The sequence below is a fragment of the Antedon mediterranea genome, chromosome 8 (assembly GCF_964355755.1).
Source record: "Antedon mediterranea chromosome 8, ecAntMedi1.1, whole genome shotgun sequence".
Classification (NCBI taxonomy): Eukaryota; Metazoa; Echinodermata; class Crinoidea; order Comatulida; family Antedonidae; genus Antedon; species Antedon mediterranea.
In genome coordinates, this window is record NC_092677.1 from 17,304,225 (window position 1) to 17,328,111 (window position 23,887).

The 23,887-nt window shown below is 34.6% G+C and overlaps 2 protein-coding genes across 2 annotated transcripts; one reads left to right on the forward strand and one right to left on the reverse strand.

The window, feature by feature from the left end:
• Positions 1 to 1,971: 1,971 nt before the first annotated feature.
• Positions 1,972 to 13,157, forward strand: LOC140056216 (ubiquitin carboxyl-terminal hydrolase 10-like). The gene is made up of 14 exons (XM_072101509.1): positions 1,972 to 2,060; positions 5,194 to 5,292; positions 5,467 to 5,509; positions 6,026 to 6,973; positions 7,510 to 7,601; positions 8,241 to 8,347; positions 8,607 to 8,748; positions 8,867 to 8,969; positions 9,986 to 10,110; positions 10,286 to 10,411; positions 10,573 to 10,665; positions 11,012 to 11,156; positions 11,457 to 11,522; positions 11,875 to 13,157. The coding sequence occupies exons 1-14, from the start codon at positions 2,043 to 2,045 to the stop codon at positions 12,066 to 12,068; spliced, it is 2,301 nt and encodes a 766-aa protein (XP_071957610.1). The 5' UTR covers positions 1,972 to 2,042; the 3' UTR covers positions 12,069 to 13,157.
• Positions 13,158 to 16,794: 3,637 nt separating this feature from the next.
• LOC140056936 (uncharacterized) lies at positions 16,795 to 23,322 on the reverse strand. Its single transcript, XM_072102464.1, has 6 exons — positions 23,258 to 23,322; positions 22,934 to 23,048; positions 22,486 to 22,584; positions 22,037 to 22,178; positions 19,840 to 19,990; positions 16,795 to 19,338 (listed from the first exon to the last, which is right to left on the reverse strand). Exons 3-6 carry the CDS (start codon positions 22,503 to 22,505, stop codon positions 18,995 to 18,997), a joined length of 657 nt encoding a protein of 218 aa, XP_071958565.1. The 5' UTR covers positions 22,506 to 22,584; positions 22,934 to 23,048; positions 23,258 to 23,322; the 3' UTR covers positions 16,795 to 18,994.
• Positions 23,323 to 23,887: the final 565 nt, after the last annotated feature.

The following is a 23,887-nucleotide window of genomic DNA, read 5'->3' on the forward strand; positions in this document are numbered from 1 at the left end:
AGAATAACTGAGGCTTGATTGTTGAAATATAAAGGGTTCTTTGTAAGGTCATTAATAATATATTGATATAAACACGATCATCATACTATTCATTTGACATTCAAATACAGTCTATCTCGAAAAGAAGCTCATACTATCACCTTTTCGAGGTTTGACGGTATTCCATAACATGTATGTTATTTCCTCTGTCAAACTATTAAAACTTTTAGCGAATCAGAAGGTGCCAACATCGTTGAACTAATAATGGTACCACCAAGCACAATATTTACCAATTCTATGTACAATATACAATTTAAGTACATTAATCATTTAATATAATTACGCCTATCAGGTCAAAGTTCAAAATTAGGTGCATTTATTTAAGACCACCAAAAACCACATACAGTATATTCACATAATTAAAAATCAGTAATTAAATGTCAAAAGTCATAAATTGTATTTCTGGTCATTTTATGTAAAAATGTTTCATTACTACAAATATAAATGTATTTATTCTGAACAAAATGACACCAAAATCGATTGAAAATGACCAGTAGTTACAGAGATATACAAATACGAGGTCAAAGGTCAAACTGAAAGAAACGTCATTTCCGGTCATTTTTGGACGAAAATTTTCATTAGAGTAAATAGAAATATATAGTTTTTGAACAATTTGAGACCAGAATTAAGTCTCTAATGGGTATAGTTGCCAAGATATGAACATTTTTTGTTTTTATGGTGGCCATTTTGAAATCAAGATGGCCGCCATACCGGACGTTGGACACTTGGCACCCCCCGATATTTTGAATTTATATACATTATAGAAACTTTGTGCCAAGTTTCATGCTTTGGTAATAAAATGCACAGCTCATGTCATTAACTGCTCTACTAATACCAGAACCAAATGTGATCGTATATCAACCTGGTGTCTCGTCTGTCCCATAATAACCAGGTGCCTGGGGTATCCTCTATAACCAGATTTATCGTCTATCCTATTCCATAAACAGTATCGTCTATCTATAACTAGGTGTTTGGTCTCCTATGTCAGAACCAAATGTGATCGTCTATCACTAACCAGGTGTCGAGTCTATGCCATAACCAGGAGTCGAGTCTATCCATAGAGATAATTATTATAATATCTCTATGGTTTGAAGAAAACAACGATTGAATTCCAAAAAAAATAAAAAATAAAAGATTTCGAAAAAAGGTGGGTCATTTTAAAGTATCATAATAGTTATTAACTATCACCAAAAAATTTTCGAAAAAAAAAATAATTTAACTGAAATACAGACGTTTTTTTGTTAAAAAAATAACTTTGACTTCCAGTCAAAGTTTTCAATCAAAACATATCCCATAATGAAACGCACTTGTTTGGCTACTATGTATGCATAATCATAAAACTTCCTCGTGATCTGTGTGAAAATACCTTCTTAACCGTGACGAGTTGTAAACAATCCGAATTTAGCATATGCATAATGCGTACTCATGGTTTGAAATCTTTGTTTACTTTCGTTCGTGACGATTTTCCAGATGAAATGTAATCTAACTAATTTACCTGTTAATTACGTAAACTTGTTGTTTTTGACTCGAATTTTCTACCTAAAGTGGATAACTTTAATATTACTTTGATATGCCCACTTTAAATTTAGAATATTTTGACCTTCATTTTTGTGTGTTTCAAGGGACAATACATCTTTAACTAAACTTTGAGAGAGAAAAAAACGAGTGGAGGTTTTGATTTAAACTCAACCGAGCAGTTGAATGGGATTTTAGTGGAAAAGAGATTGGATAATAAATTAGTCAGAGTGAAATCCCTGGAGTGTGTCATCGGAAAAAATAACTTGTGAAATTGGTAATTGCGCCCTCAATAGTTTATCATAATCTTGTAGTAATTCTTCGCTCTGTGAACGTTTGTGATTAGTCAACTGGCCACTGAATCAGAACAACTTGCCAATCACAAACCACGTTCTTCAAACTTTAGGTGAATGCCGCTAAAAAAGGAGAAGGTATAATGGGGGCATGACACAGTCTTGTGAAATATATTAATCTCTATTTTTTCCAAAATGAGCCTCCCAAATACGGTAAGAATACATTTGAATCGAAAAGTACTCATCTTATATAAACTAAATGAATTTTTTATTATTTTTGCTGTATGGTTTAGTGTGTAATTTGCTTGTTTTCCTGAGACCTTCGTTTGGTAGAAGGAGGAGTTTGGATCGGAGCCGTCTGGAGGCACATACGACTACTTCACCAGTGATAAATACCGCACATGATAGTAGGGTGTGTTTATTTTGTGGGGCCTAGCCCTAGCCTACCTAGTCCAATGCCTAAGTAAAGATCAACAAAGAATGGTGTTATATTTGATAAAGTATAATAAGACCTAGCCTGCCTTCTAGGCCTAGCTAGGCTAGGCTAGTTTGTAAAAAAAATGTACGCCTACCTCTAGGCCTACCTAGTTAGGCCTATTATTGATTGATTTTGGGTTGTGCAAACACTAAAAGTAAAACTAAACAGAAAATGCCAGTCATGTTTCATTTCCATAAAGACACTACTAGACTTTAGAATTGTTGATGTTTTTGTGGTAGGAGACTGCATACAAATGAAATCACAGACGAGTTCTTTGCTTCATTCAATACATTTAATTTATTATCTGGAACATCAAGTCACATTCATACATACATATGTTTAATAATATTATCATTACATCGTATCTGGAACATCGATTCACATTCATATATACAGATGTTCAATATAATTACAACAGTATCTGGATCGATTCACATTCATATACAGTATACAGATGTTTACCAATCAGCGTATACGAAGAATTAAGCCCAACATAAACAATGTACATGAATACAATTCAGTCAAACCCAAACCAAACCCCTTGAGTCATCTGTCAAATAAATGGAAGTTCACCAGCTCCGAGCAAACCAATCTCAAATTCTTCATATCATATCTATCCATAAACCTATTACAACATCATAAAAGAATTCATCATTATTTACTTTATACAGTAGTAAAATAACACTATCAATTACAAGAACGGGAACATCCCATTCCGCTGCCATGTTGTGTAACTAGCATACCTACGGTATGCACACACGTGTGAATGACCATACATCATAATAAACAACATATAAATCACTTTACTAGTTAATTAACATGGTAAATATAAGTATAGTAAGATTATCAATCAATCACAGTATCTTAGGGTATTCTAATATGATTTCTATGCATTTTATCTACAATATATTTCAACGTACCAAAACCCTTCTCTTACTCTAGCTTCTATCGCCGGTGAACTACGCTGAAACCTTGTACATGTACCTTTATATAGTACAGTACCAAAAATACATCCGCAGCATAATATAGTTCAGTAAATACCGCCCTCCCAACTAGGCCTAGGTCATATATTAAATGTGCGTTTTATGATAAAAAGAGAAAAATATTAAATACTGCCCTACCTGATTAATAGTTAGCTCGCGTCAAAAGTTATCTTGTAGACGTTAGGTCCAGCTTAGTTATATATATGCTTAGTTTTGTAGGCCTAGCTGGTAAAGAGCGGTAACGTACGAACATCGTATGCTAACTATATAGGCCTAGCCTGACGTTGTCTCGTTGCTGAATTAATTGTCTTTCCTTTTTTGGCAGAATCCATTACAAATTGGGGAAGACCTGGTATTTTCGCTGAAAAGTTATGGTTCTTATATTTGTTTCACCCTTTCACGCAATTGGTTGAAGTGATCACATCACAATATGAAAATATCAATTTGCGCGCAATGCATGTTGGGATTTATAGCGGGCTGCTAAAATTATTGGAATCAACTTGTTTTTCACATGTAACCGTTGAAAGATGAAAAAAAATATCGCAATACTAAATAGGTCCATATAGTATTTATTTTTACATAAAATGTAGTATTTGACCTTAAATTAGGTGTAAAAAAAATGTTGGACTAGTGCCTTTAATTTGTTTAGGCAAACAGTATATCATTTGTCGTACTGAATGTATTTTTCTTAAAGGTCTGCAATTTCTTATTATGTGTTTTTATATAAAATAAAATGTTTCTGTCTGTGCTAACATTAATTTAGAATCTGTAGCAAATTATCAATAAATACTGACCTTGATACTAAATACTAGTTACAATTTAAAATGGCCAGGATTAATGTATTGACATTACTGAATTAACATAACAAACATAATTACTGGCAAGATATTCTGAAATAAAACCATAAATAAGCCAACATTGAATTAAGAAATTTACAGGTATACCAGCAAATACTGAAAGTTGCATAGAGTCTTTGTACTTCAATCAACTTTGTCTTAAAGGCCAGGTGCGGGCAAAAAATTTCTATTGATCATACATTCCAATAATTATCGATCTATAGTTTCCCCTATGTTTCATAATTTTTGGGATTTTATTTGTGTTACAGGAGCTTTTTGAAAATTAGCACTTTCATATCAGTGGGGGGATAGTTCAAATTACACAGTAAAATCTCTATTCTTTTGTACACAAATTTTGAAAATATGAGAGGCATTTTAAAAAGCTATAAAAAATAAACGGTGTAGTAAAAAATGTTATCAGATGACTAATATAGGTAATATAACTTGAATTTTACATTTCTGGTATTTTTATTCAACTTCAGAATTTTATTTTCATGCTATAGCAAAAATTATCCACCGTATATCCACCATCTTTTTTCACCTTCTAGGGAGTCACCAGACATGTTATTACATTATGTTAACTACCTAACTACTGAAAAAAGTCTTCCTGTTTTTATGGCAGAATTTTACCAAATTTCATCTTGATTTCTGTTACAAATATTTGATATATGTACAATTAACCAGATATTATATTTAAAATTCATGCCTGTACCTGAGTTTTAATCCTAAAGTGGAATCTATTCAAAACTGAACAGTCTAAAATTAAGTTCGGTTTTTTCCATTTTTTAGACTATCAACTGTACAGTTTGAGCCTAGCTTTTCAAATGGTACAGTACCTTATGTTGCATAAAACACAATGCAATGATAAATAAGATGGGAGATCGAAGCATTGATTTTTGCATTTAATGATTGAAAATAGATTCATAAACCCCAGTACCCAACTAGGTTAACCAAGTAAGATGCCTTAGAGCGATAGGCCCGCCTATCCTAATCCAATAGTAAGAAGTCTAAAAGCAATTTTTCTATATAATATATTGTATGTTTTTTAGATTTTAAGTTTTGGGGATTTCAAAGAAGGAGATGAAGTCGGGAGTTTAAATCACCTCTTGGCTTCATTAGGAAAACCAATCACTAAAACAAATCTTGAGGTAAGAATAAGATATTTTGTAATTTAATATATTTTTCTAGACTAAGATTTATTAATCATTTATCCAGTCTAGTTCAGTCACTAATTAACATTTTTTATATTTTTTATGGAAACTTTAATTGAGTCTAATTAAAAATGATTATTTATGAAAGTATATTGTATAATTTTTTCCCAGTTACCCTGGAATGAAAGTGAACATCAAAAGGAGTTGAAGCAGGGTAAGAATTTTGTTTCTTAAAATTGTTTTATTAATTTATTAACAATACACTACAGTAGCTAAATGTGCAGTGAAGTCCAAAGATAGGCTTATTTATTGCTGAAAGCAACTCAACTAAAAGGAACCGTTATGTTATGAGCTGTTAAATGTCAAATTTTCAAGCAATGAAAGAAAGAAAATGTTTATGTTGAACTTGAACTGAAAGGAACTATTGTGTGAGCACTTTTGCATTACTGTATTTTTTTAGATTCTAACTGTTTCAAATTGCATGCCTATTTTTGAATAAACAGTGTTTTTCAATCAATTATAATTGCATTGGAAAAAGTGTCTGGACAATTGTTAAGTTACTGCAACTGCAACTTACAACAGCAGTTTCAACAATATAAACTAACTTTAAACACCCAAAGGAGGTGCTTGTTAGGTTTGTCCAGTGTTTAGTTGTATGGTTTGTCCAGTGTTTAGGTGTCTGGATATAGTTTGAAAATTGCATATACTAAAGTTTTATTTGCTTCAACAGAATCTTTGTCTTCTGGTGCTAGTGGGATTAGTTTTGGGACAGTTGATTTCAAAGAAAGAAGAAGAGAAAACTTTACTTTTACTGTTGGAAAAAGTTCTTTAACTTCTTCCATTCATAACACTGCAGTTGAGTTTGATAATAAGGTGTTTGGGCAAAGTCAGCCAGATGATAAAAACAAAAAGCCACGTCGCAATAAAAAGAAACGAGATGAAAAATATTACGAGGACTTTTACAAGAATCAAGAATTGGTTGAAAAAACTGAACCAACTAAAAACCAAAGATTTGTAATTGATGAACACTTAAATAAATTGGGAAACGTAACACCGGAACATTTTCTGAAAAATGCTGACGTTGTAAGTGCCGTGGCTGTCAGCAATAGGAACACTAGCCATGAACAGAGCTTCATGCCCGATCTCATTCCAACCATAACTTCCACAAAAGATGTTGACAACAATGAAAAAACTCAAATTCCCACCAGTAGGCAGAATATAATTAATGATACTGACATTAGTAATGAAGTCCAACAGGTTGAACAAGCACAAATAAGTAATCTTTCGTCAGATATCAAATGCAAACAATTGAGTAATAATGAAAATATTCTTTCTAAGGATGAAATTACAAATAGCGAAAACGAACTAAATAAAGACATTTCAATAAAAAATGTAAACGAGGCAGAACAAGTAATAACAGTAATCAATCAGCAGAACGGCAATGAAACAAAGGACTCTGAAACAACAACAGTGGCACCACAGCAGCAGCCTGCCAAACCGTCTTCTTGGGCTGGCCTTTTTAGTAAGCCATCTTCCAATACAAAAGGTAAAGCAGATGTTGCTGACAACAAATTACAAGGCATACCAGATGCAACACATGATAAGCAAGTTGTTCTTCAATTTGATGAAACAAAACCAGTTTCTGTTGATTTTGATTCATATGCAAAACAACTTGGAGGTATGTTTAAATGCATTCATTTTGTAGTACAAACCTCGCCCATGTCCCCTTCAATATTCCTGTTTTGCAGTCCAATAAGCAAGTGTAAAGCAATGGATTGTATATACCTGTACCACTATATATACTATACTTCTTCATGCGTGCTTAACAATTTTGCATAACTAGCTACTGTACATTACACCTCCTAAATTTGATTGCCACTTAGAAATGGGCATGTATAATTATGCATGAGAAAGAGAAGATATATCATTCACAAATGAGAACAAATCTAGATTATCCTAGGCCGATTTGTGCCACATCTTCCCTACAGTAGCCACAGCTCACTACATTTTCATCCTCACAAGCAAATCGTTAGCTTCAGGTCTCACCAATTATCAACTTTTGCATACTCCCTATTATAATAATTAAATTGTACAGTAGGTGTTCAATTACTCCTTAAAATAAAAGGCATGTGTTGTATTTTTACCATTAACAGTATCTTACTTATTTATGTCATCATTTTTGTATCTTTATCTTTTTTACTGCATTATAAATAGATATACTGTCTAAAGTGCAATTAAATCATCGCCCTGTTGCCTGGCTACCAAGGGGTTTGAACAACAAAGCAAATTGGTGTTATATTAACAGCGTATCCTTTAATTCCTAGTATGATCACACACAGATTGGTGTCTGACTTCATTATTTAGTAGTCAGAATGAAAGGTGCCTATTATTTTCTAAGCAGGTGCTTTCGAAATTCTGTAAAAAGTATAAAGATAAAAGCAATTCAGATTTTCGATTTTCAAACTCAAGTTGCCATGATAACTTAACAGGAGAACATTACAAAACTTTTTCTCAAAGTTTTATGAAAAGATTGATATATTTTTTTAATTGACTGCTAACAATAATAATTGTTGGCTATTACTGTATATAATAATACATGTATGATAATATTCAGGTATTTATAATTTTGTGAACAAATTTATGTGATTTCTTCCACAAATCATGACTACTATACCTAGTTGTATGATGGCTAACTTTTCCTGTACATAGTGGAACTGTAGCTTTGTGGTTAAAGTGTTCCAATCCTGTCAGGGTTGTACATCACAACCTTTTCAACTCCACTCCTACTAGCACATGTAAGCCTCAAATGAGACTTAGTTTTTAAGCATGATAAATTATAGTTTCTGTAATAATGGCAAACATCTGACCAATCATCCTGATTAATAAGATTGGCTCCAGTGGTGTTTGCATGTAAAGTTGTTATCCCTAACTTGTTATGTGTACAGATCCTGCAAGCACTTCTCTTTTGCCCTCCATTTGGCAACTTGATCAAATCAATACCAGTGCAAGTAAAAGAGAGACTACCCACTTCTACGCCTATGCTCGACAGCATGTAAGTAACAGTTTGTATTTTACGGATTTTACTTTAAAAAAATATAATATTTTGATATCAGGGCCATATTCACCAATCACACTTAAGTGAGATATTTCCCTTAAATATTAAGTATTTCACTTTCAACTCAATAAATATTTAAGCATTTCCCCTTAAACTGTATTCACTTAGGAGATTTGTTTTCTCTTAGGCTAAGTGTGAAAGGTGAATATGGCTACTGGCCACCAGAAAATTACTTAAATGTTATATTTGTTTATAGAATTGACTTTGTAAACATGTACGAAGTGATGCCACACAGATTGTCTGGGAAACGAGTGACTGACATCCAGACAGGGGCTTCCTTTGAACCAGTACAGATCTACCAGATGTTATCACGTGCCAAGACATCTTTTTCTGTGGAGGTATCTACCAATTTACTATCGACTTAAATTATTCTGTGGTGGACATTTATTTTTAATATGCGCTAGTAAAAATATTGATGATTTATGACTTTCAAGTTCAAGTGTATTTTTTTTTTAGGGACGTCAAGAAGATGCAGAGGAGTTCTTAGGATGTCTGTTGAATGGGATGCATGAGGAAATGTTAGCATTGATGTCAGTTGGGAAGATGCCACCAAGTAAAGGTACGACATATTGTAGACCATTTAAAGCTCTGTCTACACTATCAAACCTTATGTAACAGAAAAAATGTGATGTACCCATGTATGTACCTCTCAGAATGATTGACAATCAAGGAAAGAAAGCGAGAACTAAGATATAGTTATCAGGTGCTACTGGACATTCCAAGGAGCAAACATAGGTGCGGAGATCAGATTTTCTGTATTGCTGGAAATACACTCTGGAAACACTTACCTTTGAACATTAAATAAGCGTCATTATTGAGCACCTTTAAAGATGTATTTTCCCTTTGTCAAATTCCCAAAAAATAAAAAATAAAAGATTTCGAAAAAAAGTAGGTCATTTTGAAGTATCATAATAGTTATTAACTTTCACCAAAAATTAGTCGGAAAAAAAATCATTTAACTGAAATACAGACGTTTTTTGGTTAAAAAATAACTTTGACTTCCAGTCAAAGTTTTCGTTCAAACCATATCTCATAATGCAACGCGCTTATTTGGCTACTCTGTATGCATAATCATAAAACTTCCTCGCGATCTGTGTGAAAACACCTTCTCAACCGTGACGAGTTGTAAACAATCTTAATTAGCATCATGCATAATGTATAATCATGGTTTGAAATCTTTGTTTACTTTCGCTCGCGACGATTTTCCAGACCAAATGTATTCAAATTAATTTAGCTGTTAATTACGTAAAATTGTTGTTTTTGGCTCGAATTTTCGACTTAAAGTGAATAACTTTAATATTACTTTGATATGGCCAATTTAAATTTAGAATATTCTGACCTTCATTTTTTTGTGTTTCAAGGGACAATACATCTTTAAGTCACTACTCAAAACTCATTTACTGATATTTTTGGCAGCGCCATGAGCAATGACTTGTTGGAATTAATTGATTGATGGACACTACCATATTTTGCACATCAAAAACTAGTTTGATAGTGTAGACAGAGCTTTAGACTTTAGGGTATAAAGAAAAGAATTGCTGAATTTGATGACTGACTTCAATTGTTTCTCACTAGGCATTACAAATGGTCCAACTGGTCTGAAGAATGATAATGAAACAGTAGAAGAAGAAGATGAGGGCAATGATGATGATGAATGGCAAAGAGTAGGACCAAAGAACAAGAGTAGTGTTACTAGGGAGGTTGGTACAATATTTAAGTTAATACAGTCGCCCTCGAGTAACTCAAATCGCAAAGGTCGAATTGTTATGAAAGTCTCAATTCTTTCCTATACTTAACATTCAAGTCAACATTTTTGTTAATTATTTTCAACATGTGATAATGTATGTTTTTCCTGTTCTATGTATTGCTTTGAAGGCTCATTTTGACAAGTCGCCAATTTCTGAAATATTTGGAGGTCAAATGAGGTCAATTCTCCACCAATCAGGTTCTCGAGAATCTGCAACCTTACAGCCGTTCTTCACACTGCAATTAGATATTCAGGTAAAACCATTCATATTGTATATTATTGCCATATGTACATGGCATGTCATTTGTTTTCATTCATTTTCATTTTTTACTAACTTTATTATTTCAACTCTCCTTATTTGTTTATACTGATCAGCTTACTAAATACATTAATTGTAAAATCTTTTATTTTGTAGTCAAACAACATATGGAATGTGGAAGATGCCTTGGAACACATGGTTAGCAAGGAGACATTACATGGATATACATGCAGCAAGACAAAAGCTGAGGTAGCGTAATACTGCAGTTGTAGCTTGTTGGTTGAGATGCTCAGCTACCGATCCCAGAGTCATGGGTTCAAATCAGTAAAGATTTATTTGCATGACCAAACATTTCCACTCTTTATGTATAGTTATGAAGAGCATCTAGTGTTTTATGTTTGGCTTGTGAACAAAATAGTGAATGAATTTACATAGAATTGTCTAAATATAAAACGAAACTAGGTTAATTATAGATTGAACTAGCCCATATCGTTGGATTTGTAACAGGAGGGGAGTTGGTTTAAAATTATCGAAAAAAAGCTTGTAAAATGTCATCAGGATGTTCTATTGTTTAACAGTGCATTTTGTCCACTAGGTTGAAGCTTCCAGGAGGATCACACTAGAAAAGTTACCACCAGTACTAATACTTCACTTAAAGCGTTTCATCTATGACAAGTCCGGAGGTTGCCAGAAAATGATGAAGAGAATTGACTACTCTGTTGATTTAGAACTAGGCAAAGGTAGTAAATTATTTACGATTGGTCAACAATATTATTGATACACAAACAGTAAAGTAAAGGTCTGTGTTTTCAATTTTCAATAGTTGGTCTGTCAGATTTGTTAATGCTGTTGTTAATAATGTCAATAATTAAATCAAAACATAATAGAGGGTGCTATAGGAAGTATACTCAAGCACGCAATTTCTAATATACCGTGATTTGATCCAATTTAGGGTTTTGGTAACAAAGTTGTTATTTTATAATTTATAAGAGGTTTATTTATTTTTTTTTATAAATATTATTTGTATAATGATTTTACAGACTTGTTTTCATCAACTGTTAAAGGCAAGCTAAGTGTTTCACAAAGAGTATACAAGCTTTTTGCAGGTCAGTTACTTATCTTTTCATAAAATACATTGAGTTTTATTTTTTGAGTTGTTTATTTTGCTAGTTAAACTTGGTTCCCACTAGAGACGCAATGCAAGAATGTAGGAGCAATGCAAGCTGGTTGAATAATCCATTACTTGTGATTGTTCAACTCACTTGCATTGCATCTATGTCGTTGCCTCTCTAGTGTAAACCAAGCTTTAGGTTATGTACAACTAGCAGAAAATCTATGAAATTGTTTTGACCTTGACTACAGTGGAATTGGGTTTTAGAGCAGGTCAAATACGTGACTGAAATATTTTATCATGTAGTGTGTTAAGATGTCTAATAATTTATGATATCCTTACTTTAGTTGTTTACCATCTTGGAGAGGAAGCTTCAGGAGGACATTACATAACCGATGTATTTCATCCATCTGTTGGTGGATGGTTAAGAATTGATGATGGTATGGTAAAGGTAGTTCCTGTAAACCAGGTATTGAAGCCTACTATGCCACGCCTTCCGTACTTGCTCTTCTACAGGCAACGAGATCTCTCAAGTGGTTAAAAAATTGAGAATTGTCTGCTAGAATGTGTTTGTTTCAAATTGTTTTTGGAATCGAGGAGAGATTCTGAAGAATTTATGCATTACATTTTAAGCGAAAAAGGGGCATTTTTTATACAACATCAAGCAATATGCACATGCTAATGGCCCTAATTTTTTAAGTCTGAGTTTTTTAAACTTTACTCAAGTATTGGAAATTTACTTTTTGAAGAAAAAGGATATCCAAGTATTTTGATTGGCTTTTTATGGTTATTTGTGAGATGTGTCTTGGAACAAAGATTGTGAGGACAATACTATGGTTTGAAGAGTAGTCTGCTTTGAACTTCTTATGCAATTTTTATATTTGTAAGTATTTTACAAGTAAAAATTCAGATGCTATGTGGTGAAATTTGAGGCAAGGAAAGCAGAAAGAACTAGGACAGATGAACAATATTTTTGGAGGAAAGAAGCACAAGAAAGAAAATGATCATAATGGTATTGTACTCTGAAATTGAGGAAATTAGAATCTGGCCTACAACATCCAAGGTGCTGTGCATGCCATGATCATGGGGGATGCTATGTTTCCTTATCTAAAAGTGTTGAATATGTATAGTCTTGAATATATGTGCATTGAATAAAGTAGTATGTGTCAATAGGATGGGGTAGGGGGTGGGAGTTTGAAAGTAAATTATGAAGACATGCATGCACTCATGTCTTCTCTCATAACTTTCAGGTCAGACTTTAGGGAACATGTGGCCAGAATTGAAAGAACACTATACTCGAACTGAAAGAACACTAGGCCAGAATAGAAAGAACACTAGGCCAGAATAGAAAGAACACTAGGCTAGAATAGAAAGAACACTAGGCTAGAATAGAAAGAACACTAGGCTAGAATAGAAAGAACACTAGGCTAGAATAGAAAGAACACTAGGCTAGAATAGAAAGAACACTGGGCTAGAATAGAAAGAACACTAGGCTAGAATAGAAAGAACACTAGGCTAGAATAGAAAGAACACTAGGCTAGAATAGAAAGAACACTAGGCTTGAATAGAAAGAACACTAGGCTAGAATAGAAAGAACACTAGGCTAGAATAGAAAGAACACTAGGCTTGAATAGAAAGAACACTAGGCTAGAATAGAAAGAACACTAGGCTAGAATAGAAAGAACACTAGGCTAGAATAGAAAGAACACTAGGCTAGAATAGAAAGAACACTAGGCTTGAATAGAAAGAACACTAGGCTAGAATAGAAAGAACACTAGGCTAGAATAGAAAGAACACTAGGCTAGAATAGAAAGAACACTAGGCTTGAATAGAAAGAACACTAGGCTAGAATAGAAAGAACACTAGGCTAGAATAGAAAGAACACTAGGCTAGAATAGAAAGAACACTAGGCTAGAATAGAAAGAACACTAGGCTAGAATAGAAAGAACACTAGGCTTGAATAGAAAGAACACTAGGCTTGAATAGAAAGAACACTAGGCTAGAATAGAAAGAACACTAGGCTAGAATAGAAAGAACACTAGGCCAGGATTAACGGATTTTAAGGAACACTCTAGACTAGACTTGTGAGAACACTAGGCCAGAATTAACAGAAAGCAGGTCAGATTTTAAGGAAAACTAGGCCAGAATTTAAAGGAAACTGCTAGACTTAAAAGAACACAGCCATTTTTTGAAATGCGTAGTAGTATTTAGTTAAAGAAAAGGAATATAAAACGCTAAATGGAAGATGCCTGAATTTATTTAATAATAATGAGTAAGAAAATAAATATTATTCATTTAAAGTTAGTATGAGGATTACTTATATCAATAAGAATAACTTTCCTTCTTGTATTAGGAAATTAGTAGGATCCCTAGGCCATAGCCAGAATTTGTTATGGATGAGGGATAAATTTATTTGTTTAAGAGCTGCCTTTACAGACAATTTACAAATTGCATGATTTCTTTAGGAAATCTGGAACCTACATATCTACAATGACTCCTAAATGTTACATATACATGTATGCACTTATTTATAAGGATGTGTGGCGCAGTGTGTTGGAGGTTAGACTACTGATCGTGGGTTCGAATCCAACGTTCGTCGCATTGCTTGTATCCTTATCCTCTCCAGCCAGTTTTTGGCAACAAAACAACTTTGTGCTAATTACTATCTGCATTTACAGTATGTTTCCATACATGTTTGATTTAAAAATGACCAGGTAATAATATGTACAATGCTTTTACAACATTAAATCCTGGATATTATTATTTAAACAGACAAAATAGTTTTTCTTAAGCATATAAACAAAGACAAAACAACTGCCATGATAAACCAGTAAACCTTGTGTAATATTAAGGTCTTTTTTATATAAAACTGCATGCACTTTGTACATGCTGTTTTACCCAGAATTCAGTTTCAGAACCATATTATCAAACAGAGTTTTTTTAATACACTGAAATCTAAATATATAGGTAGATTTTATTTAGGATTTTTTTTTCGAAATACAATATTTAATGTGTTGTACAATTTGTTTTGTTTGTTTTTTTGACATGTCTATTGTATAACTATTTACGTTTTAGTCACCTGGCTGGACGGAAAAGTTGAGGTTTTTCTTTAAGATGACAATAATTTGTGTTTGCTAGTGACATTGCATAGTTGACCCTTGGAACATTTTGTCACTGTAGAATTTTAGCAATCCTTTTGATTCTGTTATTGGCCCTTGGTTAGCTGAATATTATCAACACCTTGGGTGTCCCGTTGTGTGTATCTCTTTAGATGCCAAATTCCATTCCCAATACCCAATAAGATATACTTTGCATTCTTTGAAAATCAAATTACCTCTATCCTTAAATATATTATCCCATCAATCAAATTTGGATGTATGAAAGATAATCTGGCTTTCATTTCAGTTGTTATCCAATAACACACATTTATTATGCTGTAGAAGAAACCCTACCACGAAATGGTTTGTTCCATTGTAAGGATAGTTTTTTTAAATTATGGTTAATATTAAATTTCTATTGAGCCATGGTTGCAAATATTTGTTTTCTGTATGAATAATGTCGCATAATATTTACCAGGATGTGATATCCTATTGTGTTTTCCAACATGTTGAAGCAATTGTTAAATATAAACACTACATGATGATTATTGTAAATATTTTGTTTCTGAACTGAAAAAAATGATATATATTTAAGAACATAGGGTATCTATATTTTGCAAGGGGTTAGTTTGTACTGTTTCTGTATGAGAAAAATAATTAATAATATTAATTTTTCATCATTTTGAGAGTTTATTCTAGAACTAAAAGTTCAAACCCAATTGTAATCATGAGAATTTATGAATAAATGAAACTGAATTGTATTTAAGTTGTATTTTCAATTTTGTTTTGACTTAGCAGTATAACGTCACATTATTTAATATTGTCAAATAGCAGTCCCTTAGATTTTTGTGGAGGGGTTCGAATTTTGAACAGTGGAGTACGGTTAACGAACCAACCAATTACTTTATAGTGAAGTTAAAAAAATAATCAGAAATACTAGACAAGATGTCTATCAGGGTCTGTGGAACGTTTTTGAAATGGGAATGTTTAAGGTGATTGTGAATTTTTTGACCAACCAAACCAGCAAAAGACTCCCAAACTCACCTCAACCCCACCATTAAAATATGTCACCTCACCATTCAAAGGTAGTGTGAAATGAAATAAAAAAAAGTGTGTAACTTGAAAGAATCATGGTATTCCATACAAACACATGATGGAAAATCTAGTAAAAATATAACTTGCATAAGATTATGTGACAATTTATGGAGTTGAGTGTAAACCAGTTGATTCTCAGTACTGTATCTATAATGTGTTCAGTATCATAGGTAAATCCTGTAATACAGTGTCATAGATGTGATGCCTGTATTATACTGTATATAATGTCATGTGCAAATACAGTACAGAGAATAGTGTAAAACCACTGTTCATGCGTATGTGCCTCTACAGAATATATACTATAATCATGTCATTTTATGCATTCCTGTTCTAGTAAAATGGTTTTCATATGTTTTAATATAATTAAAATTGGAACAAAATGATGCGCAAGGCTGCACCAAAAAAGGGGGTGCAATTTCCAACCTCTATTCTTTAATATCATTCGTGGAGTATGATGATGAATTTTAACCCTTGATAAAGCAAATACATAAGGCTCTCATCAAATACACTTTTCAGTTTTCTGGTCATTTTTGCATGTTGGCAAATATAAGGTAAAACACTTTTCAAATTAGCCTGGGTGCAGTACACATTTTGCGGGAAAAAAGTATAGGAACATTCTTTTTTTTTTTTTTTTTTTTTTTTTTCTGATAGAGTATACCATATAGAATGTCAGAAAAAAAAAACCCATCCCAGGGTCTGTGTTTTTTACGGCACTTTTAAATTTTGCCCTATATAACACACACAAATACCTATTATAGGGGATAGGGAAAACCAATTCATGGTTACTTGGAGTTGTGTTCTGAGGATTTTTCTGACATTCTATATGGTATACTCTATCAGAAAACAAAATTTTCCTATACTTTTTTCCCGCAAATGTGTAAATTGACTGTTCTACACCCAGGTTAAATCTATATTCATTTTAGTTCAAATCAAAATTTGTCTTGATTTTGTGATCACATAATAATGTTATTTTTATTCCCTATTTGTATAGCACTTGTACTTTGATGTAGCTGCAATTATTACAACCCATTCCAGTCACAAAGCCGTAATTAAACAATGTAAAACACAGACAACTTTAAATAATACTTAAGATTTATTTACAAATGAAAGGAATGTTTTAAAAACATGTATTCCCAACATTGAGATCTTGGCAAAAATTTTGAGAAATATATTCCAATTTGACACACGGTAAACTTCAACCATAACCATAACTCAATACTGTTGGTGCATGTGATACCTATGTGACACTGCACTATAGAATTTTCCTACAGTATGGTACAGACATATAATGCCATATGTTGAGATACAGTATAGAGAATATAAATATATTTTTCACAGTTTTGATCAAGTTTGAAGCTTCTTGGTTAATATTCAATTATATAAGCAGATCTCTGAGTATTGCGGAAATAATAATAAAGTGTATCTTTTTAAAATTCTTACACAACAACACCTATATTAGCTACATAACAAGGTTACGGTATTTTACATTCAATTAAACAAATAAGTAAAGCCTATAAAAGTAGAGCTTTTTTAAGTTTTTAGAATTCTTGTCATTGAATTTGAACAGACTATATTTAATCAAATCCTTTTATAAACTCATGTAAACTATATTCCATTTTCGGAGAGACATCTGTAGAAATGAACATATTTCTTATAATTTTCTTTGCATGATCCAATACAAAAAAGGTAATATAAACTATTTTTTTTATTTTGATTCGGGGAGGATTGAGATTACACTCTTTCCTGGGTTAGCAAAATAAAATTATAAGAGATCCAAAAGAATTTTTTTGCAAAAATGAACATACAAAACAATACTTGAAACATAAATACTTGATTAAAATACAAAACATTTATATTATAATGCACCTATTGTTGTAAAGTAAACTTTAATTTAATTAACCATCTACATTGAATTACATGTCGAAGGTTAGATCATGTAAATTTATTCGTCTGCCTGTTGTGTTTCACAAGTTTATCACAGTTTTACAAAAACTAACTGTGTCAGTATCGTTAAAACTTTACCCGCACAATAGAACGAAAAACGTGTAATCTAAAATTATGTCAAGTCTAACCTTTGGTGTACCTTGTATTTTTCCACTAGTAAAATCGTAAAGGTTTTGGTATAGTAAACAAAGAACTTATAACACAAGAATCTCCTGTTCGTCCGAAGCGCGTAACAATTTCGAAAGGCATTGTGGGATAGAATAGAGCTATGGATGGCGCCATTGTGAGCCATGGAGTAGGGCGCCCGCATCAAATTAGAAAGTCAAAATCATAGAGGGAATCTGCTAATGCTCTAGGGGGGATAGAGTAATTGACTGAGGAGTAGGGCGCCCGCATCAAATTAGAAAGTCAAAATCATAGAGGGGTTCTGCTAATACTCTAGGGGGGGGGGGGGTAGAGTAATTGACTTCCTAGTTTGGAGGGGGCGCTGCTCCATGCTGTGAAATGGCGTCGCCCAGTTTGACCTTTTAACCCTGTACTTCCGATACTGTGTTTTGAATGCAAATTGAAGAACAGGAGATTCTTGTGTTATAAGTTCTTTGATAGTAAACAAGGTATGTTACGGATTACGCATATATATGACTTAGCATGGAAAAGCTTGCCTATAAATTTGATACTAAGCATAATACTAAAAGCACCAAGAATATAGAATTGCACTACGGGTAAATAGAAATAAATTAAATATAAAAAGCTTAAAAAAGAAACCACGGTAGTTTTTTAAGAATTAGGTGGTCATGCTAAAAATTTTTCTATTAAATAAAAGACTACTGTACAGTGTAATAGTTCCTAAATACAATCCATTTTTTAAAATTCTAATTTATCTATGAAAATATTGTTAGATAAAATACCCAATTATCTTGCAGAGTAAAAGGTAAAGGTACTGTATATTATATTCACAAGAAAGGTAATAGTGTAGAATCCCGTATAGAAACTACAAAAGATATAAATTAATAATTTATTAGACAGCAACGAAAACAGTTGTTCTACCATCTACTTTGGTAATAGTTTTTATTTAACCTTATCTGAAACCTCTTCACACAGAAAAAAAGTATTAAAATTGGCAGATTTAATAGTTAAAATTGTGATAAAACATTTCTTTTAAATTAACAAAGGAATACAAAAACTATTGGTTCAGCTTGCAATGGTTTTGATCATGATGTACCCCTTTCACATCACCAAACTCTTGAGATTACACACTGCTGCACATATAAAAAACACCTGACTGCTGTGTGTAGAGTTTTGCTTGGCAATGTGAAAGTGGTAATATAATTTACATTTGACTTGGTGGTGCACTGGCTTGATTTTGGGTGGGTGGGACCACATGACTTGCTACCGACGCACCACTAGTGGGTGGAAATATGTAAGGAGTCATTGCGGGATTGGTCGTTGCACCTGTTTGGTATGGGTATGGTATGTTAACAGGGTTTGGATATGGGTAAGCAGGGCTTGTCGGGTTTGGATATGGTACTGGATTTGTGCCTTGTGGTCCACTTGCTGAATATGGTATTGGGTTAGGACTAGTTGGTCCAACGGCTGGATATGGTATTGGATTAGGATTTGTTGGTCCACTGGCTGGGTATGGTACTGGATTTTGTCCTGTTGGTCCAGTTGAATCTGTAAAAGAAATTAAGTGTACTGTCATATTTAACAACAGATATGGAGAGAGGACTGGACTAAGAGAGTTAAGAAGTGGACGAGAAATAATAAATGGAAGTGGAGGGAATAAAGGAGGGATTTAAGGAAGAAGTGGAGATACAAGTAAGCCTGCAAAGAGCGTAGCAGATTAAGAGGTGGACATAAGGAGGGCGTAGAAGAGAACAAAGAAATACATTACAATCAAGCATAGAAAGGAAGAAAATGGAATAAAGAATGGAGAAGATTGAAAGTGCTGAATATAAAGTGGAAGTGAAAATAACGAGGAAATACAAATAAGCATGTGGAATAAAGTAATAAATAGATTTACAAACTTGAAGAACTGGAATACAGAATGGAGGAAGTGGAATAAACAGAAAGGAGAGATTAACTGGATATAAAGGAGGAAGGAATACCTATAAAGTGGAATAATGGAGAAGGAAGTAAAATAAAGACGGGACAGATTAAGAAATGGAATCTTACAGCAATATGTTGGAACTTGTTGGTTGTTCATGGTGTTATTGCCTACAATGTCGTCATATGCTGGTGGTTTGTCGTAAGGAGGTGGTGGAGGTTGGTATTGAGGTGTCACTGGGTGTACCACCATACCCTGGTTTCTATAAGCAGCTGGTGCCTATGAATATAAGAAATTATATATAAATTATGATCACAGCCTTTATTATCTTTATATGCCCCTAGCCAGTGGGGTCGGTAGGCTTCAAAAGACCCCTTCCCCCTTGCCCTTTTCAAACTAGAGAGATAGTAAATAGGCTTAATCATTACAAATTTTGGTCAATTCTACGTAGCCGGGCAGCGTTTCATCCATCTACCTGGTAGGCCTAAATCTATATTTTCATCAGTTGCTTACACTCGTGGAAAAAAGAACACTATACAAAAATCGTGGCTACAAGCTTGTACCCAGGGCAGTAAAAGTCCTGGGTTCAAGCTTGTACCCAGGGCAGTAACAGTCCTGGCTACAAGCTTGTACCCAGGGTGCAGTAACAGTCCTGGCTACAAGCTTGTACCCAGGGCAGTAACAGTCCTGGCTACAAGCTTGTACCCAGGGCAGTAACAGTCCTGGCTACAAGCTTGTACCCAGGGCAGTAACAGTCCTGGCTACAAGCTTGTACCCAGGGTGCAGTAACAGTCCTGGCTACAAGCTTGTACCCAGGGCAGTAACAGTCCTGACTACAAGCTTGTACCCAGGGCAGTAACAGTCCTGGCTACAAGCTTGTACCCAGGGCAGTAACAGTCCTGGCTACAAGCTTGTACCCAGGGTGCAGTAACAGTCCTGGCTACAAGCTTGTACCCAGGGCAGTAACAGTCCTGACTACAAGCTTGTACCCAGGGTGCAGTAACAGTCCTGGCTACAAGCTTGTACCCAGGGCAGTAACAGTCCTGACTACAAGCTTGTACCCAGGGCAGTAACAGTCCTGGCTACAAGCTTGTACCCAGGGCAGTAACAGTCCTGGCTACAAGCTTGTACCCAGGGTGCAGTAACAGTCCTGACTACAAGCTTGTACCCAGGGCAGTAACAGTCCTGGCTACAAGCTTGTACCCAGGGCAGTAACAGTCCTGGCTACAAGCTTGTACCCAGGGCAGTAACAGTCCTGGCTACAAGCTTGTACCCAGGGCAGTAACAGTCCTGGCTACAAGCTTGTACCCAGGGTGCAGTAACAGTCCTGGCTACAAGCTTGTACCCAGGGCAGTAACAGTCCTGGCTACAAGCTTGTACCCAGGGCAGTAACAGTCCTGGCTACAAGCTTGTACCCAGGGTGCAGTAACAGTCCTGGCTACAAGCTTGTACCCAGGGCAGTAACAGTCCTGGCTACAAGCTTGTAGCCAGGGCAGTAACAGTCCTGGCTACAAGCTTGTACCCAGGGTGCAGTAACAGTCCTGGCTACAAGCTTGTACCCAGGGCAGTAACAGTCCTGGCTACAAGCTTGTACCCAGGGGGCAGTAACAGTCCTGGCTACAAGCTTGTACCCAGGGCAGTAACAGTCCTGGCTACAAGCTTGTAGCCAGGGCAGTAACAGTCCTGGCTACAAGCTTGTACCCAGGGTGCAGTAACAGTCCTGGCTACAAGCTTGTACCCAGGGTGCAGTAACAGTCCTGGCTACAAGCTTGTACCCAGGGCAGTAACAGTCCTGGCTACAAGCTTGTACCCAGGGCAGTAACAGTCCTGGCTACAAGCTTGTACCCAGAGTGCAGTAACAGTCCTGGCTACAAGCTTGTACCCAGGGTGCAGTAACAGTCCTGGCTACAAGCTTGTACCCAGGGCAGTAACAGTCCTGGCTACAAGCTTGTACCCAGGGCAGTAACAGTCCTGGCTACAAGCTTGTACCCAGGGGGCAGTAACAGTCCTGGCTACAAGCTTGTACCCAGGGCAGTAACAGTCCTGGCTACAAGCTTGTACCCAGGGTGCAGTAACAGTCCTGGCTACAAGCTTGTACCCAGGGCAGTAACAGTCCTGGCTACAAGCTTGTACCCAGGGCAGTAACAGTCCTGGCTACAAGCTTGTACCCAGGGGGGCAGTAACAGTCCTGGCTACAAGCTTGTACCCAGGGCAGTAACAGTCCTGGCTACAAGATTGTACCCAGGGCAGTAACAGTCCTGGGTTCATAGCGGAACAGCTATAAGCACTTGCTAACATTATTATAAATCCTTGATGTATACATACTTGAGCATTCTGTACATTTATTGGTTGAGCCGTTTGAATAGTACATAGCGTTGTTCTTTGTCGTGCTGCATATCGTTCTCTTCTTGCTTTATACCAGCAAAAATAAATGCTACATTTGAACACTAGTAGAAAAATTATCAACCTGAAAACATATTTATATAAACAATGTTATACCATAGGAAACATTATATTTGATGGTATGCGTTTGAACTGAAATAATCTTTTAAATGAGATTGAAAATCAGGGACTTTGTATCGATGGCTTGCATATAAATTCATGCCAAAAAGCTACAACTGCAAAAAATAAATTTGCGCTTTAAAAAAAAAAGCCTAATGACCGATGTGAACATTTTTTACTTTTGGAATATATTTATATACATTAAAAAATAAAATCAGTAAAATTTCATTTTACTACCTTTATAGATTAAATAGTAAATTTAGTATACTCACATGTAAAGGTATCCGTCCATCTTTATTAAATATTATTTATATAGTATTAAATATTATTTATAGTACTTTATTGATTAGGCTTTAAAAAATACAGTCAATCTGTAATGTAAACAAAAATGCAGAAAACTATTAAAACGGAAGTGTTCCAACTTCACAGATAAACATTAACATGTGTGAATCTCTCATCATCTAGGCTAGTATATACTAAAGAATATTATTTGGCTATATTTCCGGCTTCACACACACGGCTAATATTGTCCATACTGTAGGCATACATTACATAATTAAGTGTACATCTTCATACCAGGGAGCCTGGTAGGCCTATTATTGATCGTCGCTTCGGAATCGGAGTTGTTTATACGGTACTTAAATGTAGATCAGCAGTAAACAGTAGAATCAAACACAACAAAATATATTATATTACATAAATTATTTGTAAAAAACCTACCAATTCAATTTTTGAGGCAGAAAATGATGTGTTTAGACACAATAATTGTTTGACAGAATTCTACCAACTTATAACAACGACGCATAGACAGAGAGATCGGTGTTTTGGTAGCAATCTGAATGAAAACGGAAACGAGATGTTTGGTGTCACTGACGTGACCTCATCTTGTTTTTGTAGATGGCGCATTTTATTCTTTCGATATTAAAATATGATTTTAAAATTATTAATAATAATTAATATTCAAATCGATGTACTGTTTTATCGATTCCGTTTTATCATGGACAAAATAAGTAGTTATTTTATCCGTGGTATATTTGACCTTACCGCTACATTCAACCTCTACAACACATCTCAACCTAGATTGCCTTGGTATACAATAGCGTTTTGGCGTACGTGTGTGTACGCGTTCAGTGCCGCACTTCCGTTTGTCGGTAGCGTAGCACGCATTTCCGCTTCGATCCTGCTGCTGTACGCACAATTTGATACGCGCGCGTGTGTGTGTGATGGCATCGACACAATACGTTTTGTGTAAAGTGTAATGACTGTATGTATCGATGTAAATTAGGGGGGGGGGGGGATAGGGGTTGATAGTTGTTTTTGCCTTTTTACTTTTCTGTTAATTGTTATATTTTATATTGTTTTTGTAAAGGATGCACCTTTTTGCTAAGTGTGCCACCGATCTAAAGGTGTAATTCCAAATAAATAAATAAATACGTCGTATTGAAAAAATTGACTACAGTACTACAATTTGAAATATTGATTGATTTATGGACTGTTAGGCCTATTAACTGAAGCAAATTGATTGACATGACTGCCTTATGGTTAAAATCTGTTATAAAAAACAAGTTTGACAGAAGAAACAAAGGTCAGAAGATGATACATACAGAGTTTGTTTGACAACTTTCATTAATCTAAAGAGATAATACGATTATCTTTCTCATATATTTCTGTCAT